Source organism: Scedosporium apiospermum (genome assembly GCF_000732125.1).
Source record: "Scedosporium apiospermum strain IHEM 14462 chromosome Unknown SEQ_SAPIO_0099, whole genome shotgun sequence".
Lineage (NCBI taxonomy): Eukaryota > Fungi > Ascomycota > Sordariomycetes > Microascales > Microascaceae > Scedosporium > Scedosporium apiospermum.
In genome coordinates, this window is record NW_015971800.1 from 268,113 (window position 1) to 280,792 (window position 12,680).

The 12,680-nt window shown below is 52.0% G+C and overlaps 3 protein-coding genes and 1 pseudogene across 3 annotated transcripts; 2 read left to right on the forward strand and 2 right to left on the reverse strand.

Moving 5' to 3' along the window:
* Positions 1-1,421: 1,421 nt before the first annotated feature.
* SAPIO_CDS5531 (uncharacterized protein) lies at positions 1,422-2,332 on the forward strand (the record flags this gene model as incomplete). Its single annotated transcript, XM_016787842.1, has 3 exons — positions 1,422-1,631; positions 1,703-1,774; positions 1,844-2,332. 3 exons carry the CDS (start codon positions 1,422-1,424, stop codon positions 2,330-2,332), a joined length of 771 nt encoding a protein of 256 aa, XP_016642157.1.
* Positions 2,333-3,285: 953 nt separating this feature from the next.
* Positions 3,286-5,364, reverse strand: SAPIO_CDS5532 (Uncharacterized protein; the record flags this gene model as incomplete). The annotated part of the gene is made up of 3 exons (XM_016787843.1): positions 3,286-4,464; positions 4,547-4,842; positions 5,007-5,364. The coding sequence occupies 3 exons, from the start codon at positions 5,362-5,364 to the stop codon at positions 3,286-3,288; spliced, it is 1,833 nt and encodes a 610-aa protein (XP_016642158.1).
* A 3,046-nt stretch (positions 5,365-8,410) lies between these two features.
* On the forward strand, positions 8,411-9,006 carry SAPIO_CDS5533 (uncharacterized protein; the record flags this gene model as incomplete). Its single annotated transcript, XM_016787844.1, has 3 exons — positions 8,411-8,533; positions 8,603-8,709; positions 8,778-9,006. 3 exons carry the CDS (start codon positions 8,411-8,413, stop codon positions 9,004-9,006), a joined length of 459 nt encoding a protein of 152 aa, XP_016642159.1.
* Positions 9,007-9,817: 811 nt separating this feature from the next.
* SAPIO_CDS5534 lies at positions 9,818-12,277 on the reverse strand (annotated as a pseudogene; the record flags this gene model as incomplete).
* Between the last annotated feature and the right edge of the window lie 403 nt (positions 12,278-12,680).

A 12,680-nucleotide genomic window follows, 5' to 3' on the forward strand; every position in this document is an offset into this window, starting at 1 on the left:
GGAGCGGGCAGACAAAAATGGCGCCTAGGTCGGTCGAGGCTGGAGCGGAAGGCTGTCGAGCCGCCGCTCTCATTGGCTCAAGGGGGTCCACCTCACGTGATGATAACAATTGTTATCAGCGCGACTGTGATTTTCATTCCCGATTTCTCCGGTTCAGTGTCGGGTATTTGCATCATCCTTGTTCAAATTGTGGGACAGGGGTCCGCCTTATTAGTCAGGTACAGTCCCCAATTCCTTTGAAGGCTCTGTGACTGGGCACACACATCACATCATCTCAAGGAACACGTGGTTACACCGGTATATGAAGGCCTGAGGCATTCTGAACCGTCAATTTCAGTATCGGGCAGATCTGCTTTTGAAGGCACTGCGAGATTGATTGCGAGACTGATTTTTGGCAGCTGTAGATTGAGCATAACCATGATGTGTACAGTAAGGTATCACACTTGGGCAGGACTTGAGGAGAAGAGCTGCCTGGGTTTATCAGTCTGTGCAGTATACCACAAGCTTGTCGAGGAGTCCTACAAATAAAATCTTGCAAAGAGCATATTTCAATCCCTGAGGGACTGATACAAATTCTCAGCAAAGCGCTGTTCGTATGCTGCGCCACAGGTCCATTTAGATTATAAACTACCTACATACCTGTCCACCTCGGGAACCAGAGCCGCCACTCAGCTAGATGCTATTATCTAGAGTTCTATTCAAGGGGCTCCATCGTAGGTGAGAAGAAGCGCGTGATGACTACTATTCCTAGGACTATCATATTTAGTATTGTATGTGATGTATACTCACTTAGAATCCTTCATGATATGGAAATACTTCGAAGCCATCAAGAGCTTAGAAGAGGGCTTGATGAGATCAATGACTTTTCGACTGCGCTTGCCGGAATGTACAGAGTAACCCCCGGCGTGGTACAGTGTCAAATCATTATTATTACTGGGCTGTTGGTCGAACACTAGACCTGAAAATCCTAGCACAGCGCAGCGCCTTTGTTCATCCCTCAGATCTTCAAAATCTCCAAGTTGCCTTTATTAATTTCAGACAGCATTCAGCATCACTTTCCTGATCTATTTGCATTCTGGCGACCCTTGCCTGGAGCAAAGTCGCCCCTTCTCATCCGATACATTCCTCTTGACCAAACCGACCGGCTCTTACCTCAACGGCAAGAAAAGGCCGACCGCTCCTACTCTCGCGCCCGCACCCGCCACAAATATCAAACCTTTCCCCGTCGCCTGCTCGCGCTGTCACTTCCCATTCCTCACGACTGGACTCCGATCTCGTCCCTACTCTCGGTCGATAGTCGTCACTCGTGCCTATTTCCGTCGTCCTTGTCGACTCCCATCCTCCTGCGGTGCTTTCTGACCATCCGCCGTCCTTAGTTCTGCAACCAACCCGCTCCAACCCTCCCACCTATAGGTCAAGCTATGGCTTCTACGGCGGACTCCTCCAACATGGATCAGCAGGTCGACCTTTCTACTATCCCCATCTCCCCCGATGGCGATCGCACCGCCGCCGAGGGTTCTAAGGATAGTGGCAAGCTGGTAACCATTTTCCACGACAAGGAAAACTTTAATGTTAAGCACCAACTGCAAAACAAGTGGACTTTGTGGTTCACCAAGCCGCCCAGCGGCAAGGTTAGTATCAAGCTCTTCCTCTGACCTTTTTCTTTCGTCCTGGAGCGTGTCTAATCCTGTTCAACATCTAGGGTGAGAATTGGAACGACCTGCTGAAGAAGGTTATCACCTTTGACTCCGTTGAGGAGTTCTGGGGCATCTACGTAAGTCCTAGTCCGAGCTACACCCATCCCGCCACTTTTAACTTCTATCCTAACGGAGATTTGCCGCAGAATAATATTGTCCCGGTTTCCGAGCTTTCGCTGAAGGCCGACTACCACCTTTTCAAGGAGGGTGTCCGCCCCGAGTGGGAGGACCCCCAGAACAAGCACGGCGGCAAGTGGTCGTATCAATACAAGGATAAACGAAACGTTGACATCGACTCCCTGTGGCTCCATGTCATGCTGGCCGCTATTGGAGAGACTCTCGAAGAGGAGGATGACGGCGAGGTCATGGGCGTCGTCGTTAACGTGCGTAAGGGCTTCTACCGTATTGGCGTGTGGACCCGCACGATAGGGAAGCACATCCCGAACCGCGGAGATGGTGACATCGCCGGCGGCAAGGGTAGGTCTCCAGCCAAGGGCCAGGAGGTCCTTCTGTCTATTGGCCGCAGGTTCAAGGAGATTCTGAAGCTTCCTAACACTGAGGCTGTCGAGTTCTCCGGTCACACGGACAGCGCACACAGCGGTAGTACTCGGGCAAAGGCCAAGTTCACTGTCTAAAAAGAGAAGAAGAGAGTGAACAAAAAAAGGAACTTTTTATTTATTTATGTTGGCTTGATTCGAGCGTCACAAACGGGCAGTTTCGGGGCGTTGCTTGGTAGAGGGTCGGTGGAATTCACATTTGATGCTGTCACAGCGGTTCGTTGCTCTACTCTACCAACTAGAGCTACCGCAAACAAAAGTTATCGTCTTTCCGCTCTTTTCCCTGACGGAGAAGACTCTTCATGGCGTTCGCTCGAGTCACGGGACTGAGGCATGAGCGTAACGTCTAATGGCTAGTTATGGAAACTCTTTTGCTTTCGTTTTTATTGTACCCAGCCATTCCTCTCAGGTTTTATTCCAATAGCTTGGTTCTCTCAAAACAACGGCACTCCCAGGACATAGAATAGGCAAGGATTCGAATATCCCTTGTATCCTCGAAATACATTCAAAATTTTCGGGAACCTACGGTCATGTGGTAACGCTTGTAATCGTGCTTAAACGGAGGCCATCGTAGGCCAACGATATCTCCTTTCTCAATTATCACCAAAACCAGTATGTCTCGGTATACCTCTGCTATTCCGAGGGTGTTGATTCTTACCCAAGGGTTTCCGGAGCGCAAGAAGCTCTAGAGGCGGGTGCTATCTAAGAGGCTAAAGAGGCCATTGGTGATAGATAAGTGGTTAATCCTCTTCGAGCCTGAAAGGAAGCCACACCCGGATGCCGAGGACTACTTGCCAGCTGCGCCTAGTACGTCGGCTTGCGATATTGGCGGAGACCTAGGTAGAACCGATCTGGAGAGGATAACAGTATTATAGTGTTCCAAAAAAACGAGCCTGGATTAACAAAGTGGTTCGCCGAGCGCGACTTACACCAAGAAACAAGGTCTATGGGGGAATCGGACATTGTGATGCACACGCTCTATTATTTTTCTTCGCCGTCCGTCTAGCGTCTCTATATGTTAATACATATACTTACATCTCATCTCCGCTGAAGTCATCAGCAAAGACCGCTTTCACTAACTGCTTCTTATTAATCTTTCCCATCGCATTCCGGGGTATATGATCGACAACTCTCAAAATCTGAGGAATCTTGTAATTTACAAGGCGATCCCTAAGCGCCCGGCGCATGTCCATCGCCGACCACTTGGTCGCGTGCTCCTTGTCCAGGATGACGATAGCGCCAACCTTCTGACCCCACTTACCCGAGGGGACGGCCACGACAGCGGCCTCGGCTATCTCGGGCAGGGAGAGGAGCTCGCGCTCGACTTCGAGGGCGCTGACTTTTTCGCCGCCGCTCTTGATGATGTCGGCGCTCTTGCGGCCCTGGATGAAGTACATGTCGCCGCGGGCCCACTCGTGGCGACTGTGGCCAGCAGTAGGGACGGGTCTGCGGACGGCCACGTCGCCCGTCTTGAACCACTTTCCGCGACCGTCCTCGCCCTCGACGAACTCGGAGGCCGTGGCGGTGGGGTTGCGCCAGTATTCTTTGAAAATGGTGGGGCCGCGCAGCTGGATTTCTCCGGAGCGTTCGCGGCCCTGGGCATCCTTCTCCTCGCCGGCCTTGATGATCTCGCCCGTGTCGACGTCGATGAGACGGGCTTCGACGGTGGGTAGCGGCCAGCCGACGCTAGCGTCTACGCGGTCGGCGAAGTCGAGACCGCAGCTGAGAGCCATGCCGACCTCGGTCATGCCGTAGCGCTCGAGGAGGATGTTGCCGTGGCTGAGGTCGGCCCATGCCTTCTTCACGGGGGTGGGAAGGGCGGCGGAGCCGGAGATGCTGACGCGCATGTGCTTGGGGGAGATGGCTTCACGGGCGGGTTCTTGGAGCTCGACTGGTAGTGTTTTGTGCGTGGATAGGAGCCTGCTGTAGACGGTGGGTACGACGGTGAAGAAGGTGATCTTCTCCTTGGGCAGACCGTTCTCGTGGACGAAGGGGCTGGCGAAACGGCGCCATACCTTGTCGGGGTTGAACGGGAACATGAACTCGACGGTACTTCCAGCGAAGAGGGGGGTGAGGATGGCGTTTACGGTACCGTGGATGTGGTGGAGGGGGAGCACGTGTAGGAGGTGGTCGGCGGCCGAGTATTCCCATGCTTGCACCAGGCTCTTGGACTGCGCTGTGAGTGTAGAGGAAGGGAGGAGAACACCTTTCTACATATTTATTTATTTATTAAGTTAGCAACTTTTTGATGTTCAATCGCTGCAGAGTGTAGGTGGATCGAGGCACACGCACAGGTCGATTCGTCGTTCCCGAGGTGTACAACATCATGGCGGCATTTCCGGGGTCGTCATTCTCCAAGGTGACATGCTCATGCGCAGAGCCTCCAGGGAGCTTCTCTAAGTGCAGGTATGAAGGTTTCACGTCCAATTCGGTGGCCAGCACCTCGGAGGCCTTGTTCGCAAACTTTGCTGAGGAAACGAGGAGTGAGGCTTCGGATTGGTTCAGGATGTACTGGAGCTCCGCGGCCGGGAAAGCTGGTGAGAGGGGAATGGCGATGGCTCGGGCAGCAAACGTAGCGAGGAGAGTTACTAGAGGGGTGGAAAGCCTCGCATGTTAGTCTGGGGAAACTATGTTCCCGCGGTTTTGGGGCTGTAGAGTTTTCTTCCTCTGGGCCGTTACGCATCGGGGCGCATCCGAGTCCGGAGAGGTTGGAGGAGAGGGGGGGGTTGGAGGGGGAGGATGCGCAACTCACCTACGTAGTCATAGCTATTCTCTACCAAGAACGCGATTCTATCGCCATTGAGGTCCTGCTTGCCAGCAGCCTCCTGCAACCTGTTCCTGGCCTTGCAGACATCGCCCAGGAGCTCTCCGTACTTGAATCTCCGACCAGACAGCGAGTGTATCACGGCGGTGGAATCTGGATCGTGACGTGCAATTGCGTCGAAGAGGGGTAGCTTCGGTAATGTGGACGCCATTCTCAAGGTGGAGCCAAAGTAGGAGTAGGCAGTCTTGGTATGCGGTTGTGTAAGTGAGCTTCGGAGCAAGGGAAATCTAAGAGCAAGAGCAGACCGTCGTGTGACAGGCCGGAGGACACAAGGAGACCAATGCATCGTGAAACGGGGAAAAAGGAAGGGAAAAGAAACTGGTTATTATAAATAATACAAGAGCCCAGCCACCAGCCACTAGGGACGGGTTAATATCAATGGGAATTAAGATCGGAGACGCATCGGGATGGATGAGGAGCCGTTCACTGTCCGAGCCGGACTTGGGTTTAACAAGTTTCGCATCTGCCGAGTTTGGAAGACGGGAGCTCTGGCCGACATTGGAAACTGAGCGTGGTAAATTGGGACGAAAGTGGATAGGCACAAGAATTGAGGACCCTGGCAGTTAAACTTGTTTAGTGCGCACAAGATTAGCTTCCTCCCGCTACGTAACTAACCTGGCTAGTTTGTGAGGTCATGTCGATTTTTTTTCCTCTTTGAACGACGACAGGACAAAACCGCGTCATAAGCGAGGATCAGAGATGTACCTTCGTACTATTGATTATATCAGCATCTCGGACCCAATTGCTAGCCCAGCTTCGTTAATCCATCTCTCGCATCGGGTTGCCTGCCGGCATCCATCCACTGTTCATGCCACGAGTGGGCATCAAATATTCGTCATAAAGAAAGAAATGGACCCCGGGGTAACCAGAGACGATATCAAAACTATTTAAAAGTTCTGGGTGAGAAAGTTAGAAAAGGTCATATATTGCAGCCATTCATTCACCCTCATTATGCCATTAGCGCCCATCATAAGCACCAAGATAAACATCAAGCGAGCCTCAATTTGGCCCAAAACCCTCAAGAGATGGACATGATCGATGCCGGCCTCGGATACACTACGCTTGCTGACTTCATCACTAGCAAATCCTGATCACTCTTCAGGTCAAGGAGGGTGAGCTGAAGGCATCGTATTGCACTTCAGGTGTATCAGAAGCGGAGGTGGATAGTTAGTATGGAACCGTGAGCGTGTTTTGGACTGCGGCTGCGTAGGTTGGATATCCTGGCCTTCCTATTGAAAGCACGGACGGAGGCTTGAGTGACCGTGGTAATGGTCGCTGAGTCTATGGCTGGTTCCTCATCTAGACATTGAATGTGAGACAGAGAGGGGGGTCATCGTAACGATTCAGCGAGCAAACGAGTCGTTTGACATGCTAGGAACACTATACTGTTTTACAGAGCCATAACCCACACATGAGACCAAGAATGTGATGATCTCAAGCCTGGTATGCCTTTGTCGGCGAGAGAATCGAGCCGGAAATGTACGAGGGAAGGCAGACTTCTGGCTAGATCCAATGGTAGAGACGTCGCCGCCGTTTTCCGCAGTGTTGGTCGAGGACGCCGTGTGCAAAGAGCGGGATGCCAACCTGCAACATGTCATGCTCGACGGTTTTGTCCACGCGCTTCTTCTACTACCCACCAATCACAGCAAACAAGACTGGAGGCTGCTAGGAAAGAAGAGGTCATGGGGAGAAGATGATTTTGATATCCACTGAGTTAGGCGAGAATGGTAGGCTCGAATATTAGTATCGTCAAAGGAGGAAACGAGACTGGTAAACTACGGAGTCCGCTTGGAGGGGCCTCACAGACGAGATCATCCGATGTTGACAGGGCCGCGATACTTGGGCAGCGCGATATTGGGGGAGGCTTGTGAAAGTCTGTGTTATTAAAGCCTCAATCTCGGGCATTACATGTAGTAGGCTAGGACTGAATATCATTACGGGCTGAACTATTTTCTGAACCTCTTTTATTTGAACATCTACTTCTTCCCGAAAAGAAGAAGGGAAAAAAAAAAAAAGATAAGGACTGAAGTTAGAGGGCCCCTACTTCGATTAGAATCACAAGTACCTTCTTCCCGACACGGAAGTAGCCAGGTTGGCGATACCCTCGTCATCAATTTGGGTGTTGATAGCTTCGGATTGACAACCCCAACCCATCTTCGGCCCAATACGGTCTATTTCGGTGACGGCATCAGGCTCTTGGATCATCTTGAACATAATTTTCCAAGTTGATCCGCGCTTTTGGCGAGGGTTGCTGTTTCCTCTTCACCCCTTCCTACCCCAAAATGATGATATTGACATTCGAGGAGGCGGTATGCAGAGTGACTGTGACTGTTGGGTTGGTCCTTCTTGTCGCGGTGAAGAGATCAAGCTAACATAGCAGGCAGGCACCACTGCAGTCGATCCGAGCCAAAGTCCCTCCACACTGCACAGGCACCACGCAGTTTGTGACACACACACACCCAGCACCAGTGACTCTCTGGACATGCCCCCACCCCACCCTCAAAACCGCCCCCTTTCCGTTCCGAGCAAGGCGACCCAGCGGCAGGGCCTGACCAACCCCGACATTTCGATGTACCTCGTAGTGCAGTGTACAGTGCCTGCCAGCAAACACTGGTGTACATTTGTACCTGTGTACACTACCCACCACTGACGCCAGTGACAAACACCATCCAGAGGTACACTATTACTTCGTACCTCGTCATCAACCTTGCTTTATCATCACCGCCTCTCTCACTCTCATGACTTGGAACAACCTGGCGTCTGCCCGTGCCGTATCTCCTTGCAGCATCCAAGTGGGGTTGTCTGTACATGCAATTGAACCCTCCTCTCCCAGCACAACAACACTGGACCTCTGTTCTCTGGAACTGCAGCCCGTAGCTCGCTGATTGGGTGCCATCGTACTTTAGCCTCCTGTTGGAAAATTCTCAGCTTTTCACCGACACACCGAATTTTCCTGTGCCGTTGCCTTCTGTGTTCTCCTGTGCCTTTTGGGTTGAAAGTACTTGAAGAAATCCAATCCTCCCGGTCCTGTTCTCTTTTTTCCCCTTCTCTTCCTTTTCCTTCTCTTCCAGATGGCTCTTAGCGCGTCTCTTCGCCCCCTCCTCCCTTCCTCCACTCCTCTCGGCCCGTTCGCCATACCCCATGCGGGAAGGATATCGAAGCTTCCTGTCCTTGTCCACTTCTCGACGGCTCCTCCGCCTTTCCAACAACAACGTCCCGGTCACCGTGCTCGTTCCGGTCTTCGGGTCGATCCAACGGCGAGCAAACGACACTCGTACGGCATGTTTCGCAGATACGCCTTCGGTTTTCCTCCAGTGAGGCCACTCTCTACAATGTCATCAACGTCCGCCACACCTATCGAAGATGCCATCCGATCAAAGGTACATCTCGCCAGACCGCCTTATCCAAGGTCCCTTGTCAACAGTCCGCCTCCCGTCTCTCCACACGGTGACTCGGTACTACCCTGACAATACGTACTTGTACTCTATTGATCCTGGTTCTAACATGTATGGCTTCATGCTCAGATCACGGCTGCTCTCCAACCGTCAACCCTCGAAATCCAAAATGACTCTCACCTCCACTCCCACCACAAGGCTATGGTCGGCAGCACGTCCAAGGAGACTCACTTCCGGTAAGGGCCCGCTTTAACAACCAACCTCTGAAAACGTTACCCGTCCGCTGACTTAGACATGCATCAAGACTCACCATCACCTCGGAGGCTTTCCGTTCGAAAATGCAGTCCGCACGCCACCGTATGATCTACGCTCTCCTGAGAGAAGAAATGGCCCAAGAGGGTGGCATCCATGCCCTTCAGCTCCGAACTTTAACCCCCGAAGAAGAGGAGAAGCAGAGGACCAAGGCTGCCGAGCAAGAGGAACAAAAGCAAAGGCACCACCAAGAGCCTCAACATATTACCCCTGCCGAATAAATGACAACTCTTCTACCCTTGCTAAGCGAGGTTCTCTTGCATTTTACACCCCTCCTTTCTTTCCCCCCTTTTCTTCATCACTTTCTCTATTTGCTTTTTCTCCCCTCCCTTAGACTTACACTTTTCACACTCTCATGGCTCTCGGCATCCGATAGACTCCCCCCTACGCCTGCCTGCCATTTACCTCAAAAAGGAGAGAAAGAGCGTATCCCTTCTCCGCTCATGCTTACTTTTTCTACATACTTACTTTTTTCTTCTTCTTTTCTTTCTTTTTTCTTCTCGGATATACAAGTACTAGAGAGATATCATGCACCTCCCCTCGGTATGGGGAGTGTTGGCGCTTAAAACCCAGATTGGAGTTTCTTCCTTTCTTCCTCATTTTTTCCTTTCTTTTTTTATACCGCTTTGTTACTCTGAAACTACTAAAAGAAGTTGTCCAGCTTTGGACTAGAAAAGTCTGCTCAAGCAAAAACATATTGGAAACAGGATTCGCAGTCGACAAAAAAATGACCGAGATAAGATAGGGAATGGAATGGGTTATCAAGTTGATCGAGGAAACACAGGGACTGGGTAATTTGAGCCGGATGAAATGTCGTTCAAGACCAACTCATGTTTATGATCACAATACAAGGCCGCAATGGAGTTTGCCGAATTGGACTTAATGCTATGGTATCAATTACGAGCGAAGTGTGGTATGTATACACGCCGCGTGATCTCTATGGGTATCTCTGCATTATACCATCCGACTCATTACCCGAAAACGCCCATCCATATCATAATTCGTTAACTAGTGTACAATTCCATGTAAAGCTCACTTCTTCCGTACGGGTACTGGAGATGACGAGGCTGCTATTTCTGCCTTTCTGCGTAGAATATGCATTCTCAGGGCCTCCTCCCTGGTCATTGGTGTGCTGCCGCCCCTGCTTGCTGGCAGTGACCTCCTGGCCGTCGGTTTCTGGATCGTGCCATCTGCCACGGTCTTGAGCGCATCCTTGAGGGTCGCCTTTCCTGACATACGTGGGGGTAGAGAATGGCAGGCCCCGCGGGCTAGACCAGTGCTCGCTTTGCTAGAAGCCACAGGGAGGCTAGGCTTGGGAGGGTGAGGGGTCATCGAACGCATTTTCGTAGCCATTGGTCTGGGAGATCGCTCTCCTAGTGTCCCTAGAATGGGAGCTTTGGAGGCTGTATCTAGTTCTGGGAAGGAAGGCATCGGCCTAGGTGTGCTTGCGTCCTTTCCGCCTTCACCAAGGAGCTCTCTAAGCACTCGAGATGCGGGATTCAAAGGTGAGCGGGGAGTAACGATGTCTTGCACTTGTCGGTGTCCGCCGGCGGGACGAAGAGGTGTTTCAGTCACTTGGGCATCCGACATCTGCGAAGCGCTAATAGTGCGAATGGGTTGACTAATCTGACGGTCCAATATTGACCCAGTCTCGGCTCGCCGAGACTTGACCTCTGAGCGTAGCTGTGAGGCGTGAATTGGGGCAGGCGTACTAGTTGGTGACGAGTATTCGCGTTGGGAAGGCATGTGTTTGGGTGGCGGTGAGGATTGCGGAACGAGGCGGTCGTGGGATTCTATATGAGGCGGTGGAGCATAGCCGCTGTTCAACTTTGTGGAGGCGGAGGACAGTTGGCTGGACATGATGTTCTTAGAAGCAGCCCTAACGAATGTTCTGGGCGGTCGCGTCGGGGAGGACGGGGTATCTGTCTGGGTGCTCTGGTCGACTTGAGATATAGGTACATCTTTAGGTTGGTTTTGCTTCAGTAGCCTTTCCATAGATGTATCGACCTCGTTTGCAACCTCCTCGGTAGTCTCAGGGTAGGCATCAAAGACATCATCTAGATTCGACCTCCTGATAATCATCTCGTCGTAGGCTGGTTTCCCACCTATACGGTTATACCACTGGTGCGCTGGAAGCGGCCTATCAGTGGCCCCAACATAATCAACGTATCCCTCCGTGAAAGCGCGAATGAAGTCGTCGTATAGAAAGTCGCTCAAGAGATCTCGGTCTTGGAGGAACTTTAGACATACACATGCCCGAATGAAGTCGCTAAGTCTCCCTCTATATTCGGGATATATAAGCTTGAACGCCCTGAATGGTTTCACATCGCCCACACCTAGGGTTGGCCGGTTTGCAAGTAGAGGGGTTGCTGGGATAAAGACCTCTCCCGGCGGCATGGAAGCCGGGCCATGTTGGGATATGCGCCGCTTCTTTTGGGGATGTTCTTGATCGGAGATGATGCCATCAGTGGCGAGCCGCCGTTTAGGTTTCTCAGGGGAGAGCCGAGGAAGATCAGGGGTCATTCCTAGTGAATTTTCCGCAAGTGAGGATGAGGTCGAGTCTTCTCCGGCCTTTGGTCGGCTGGTTGAGAGGTGGCGATTGAGATATGCTTGGTCAGGCTCGATCTGGCTGAAAGACGGTGCCTCCATACGCCGAGGGCGCCGCGCTGGCATGTCAGGGCGCCGCGTAACTGAGCCTGCAGTAGGAGCAGGGGTGGTCTGAGAAATGGCAGCTGCTGATTCTCGCTGGGTGGAGTAGGGGTCGCCTTGGCCGCACGGGGGCGGGCTGCATATTCGTGGGGAGCTAAGGGCAGATGGCTGACTGCCAGCGTAGCGAACCGGCAGCCTATTGACCGCTTCGCCGGCCAGCTTTGCCACGTTGGGCACCGCAACCTCGAGTTCTTCCTCCTCATCTATGCTGCTGCGTGGCGGTTCTGCCGATCTATTTCTCGACCTTATGCCATTCGCCAATGACAGCGCTGAAGCTACCGGGGTGATACTGTTTGTGGGTGGAGATTCTTGAACCGTTTGAGCCGGTGGGGAGGATGGAGCGACAGGAGTTACTGGCCATGAAGTCGTGAACTCTTCAGGAGAGGATTCTTCGTCCCTTTCACTCTTTCCAGTCGAGACTGCATTTTTTTGCGGTGTCGCCGGTGCGGGCAAGCTAGAACCGGCAACATTCAATACATCGCTTTCAGGGCTAGATGCCTGCTGTAGAGACTGAGTTCCATTGTGTACAACTGCCTCTGTAGCAGTGCCCCCAACATTTTCTTGATGGCGAGTGCGGGCGAGGCGACGGCGTCGATGAAATTCGGTAAATGTCGTCAAAACGCTGGGCGGTATATTTATAATACCTAGCCTGCTATGGCCAGACTCCAGGGCGTTGATCCAGGAATCCGGGCGCTGAAGGAGACTCGCTTGGTCTTTGGGGATTTTGATGGTCGACAGACGGGAAGAGCGCCGCGACGTATTGAATGGGAACGTATCTGCCATCCTGCTCTTGACATGCTTAGGAATGTGGGAGGTAGAAGTTGAGGAGGTAATAGGTAGGGAGTTGTATCCCTAAGGACATCGAAGGAGATCACGGGGAAATCGGATTGTTAAAGAATCAGCATAGCGCGAAACCTTTCGGCTTTGGGATGGTAAAGGAAACCTCAACTGTAATCACACAAAGCAGAGGAAGGAGCTGGTTGGAGCTTGGACTTGAAGCTACAAACGCGTCCCTAGGAAATCGTTTAACGCGACAATTGAAGAATCTAATGCCCCACTCAAGTGAAGTAGTACTCCCCGATACATGCAAATATTCCATAGCGCCTAAGTATCCAGCAGAGCGGATCAGTTCCTCTTCGTACCCTCAGTACACTAAGAATATTGCGGGGTTGATGAACTAAAAAGC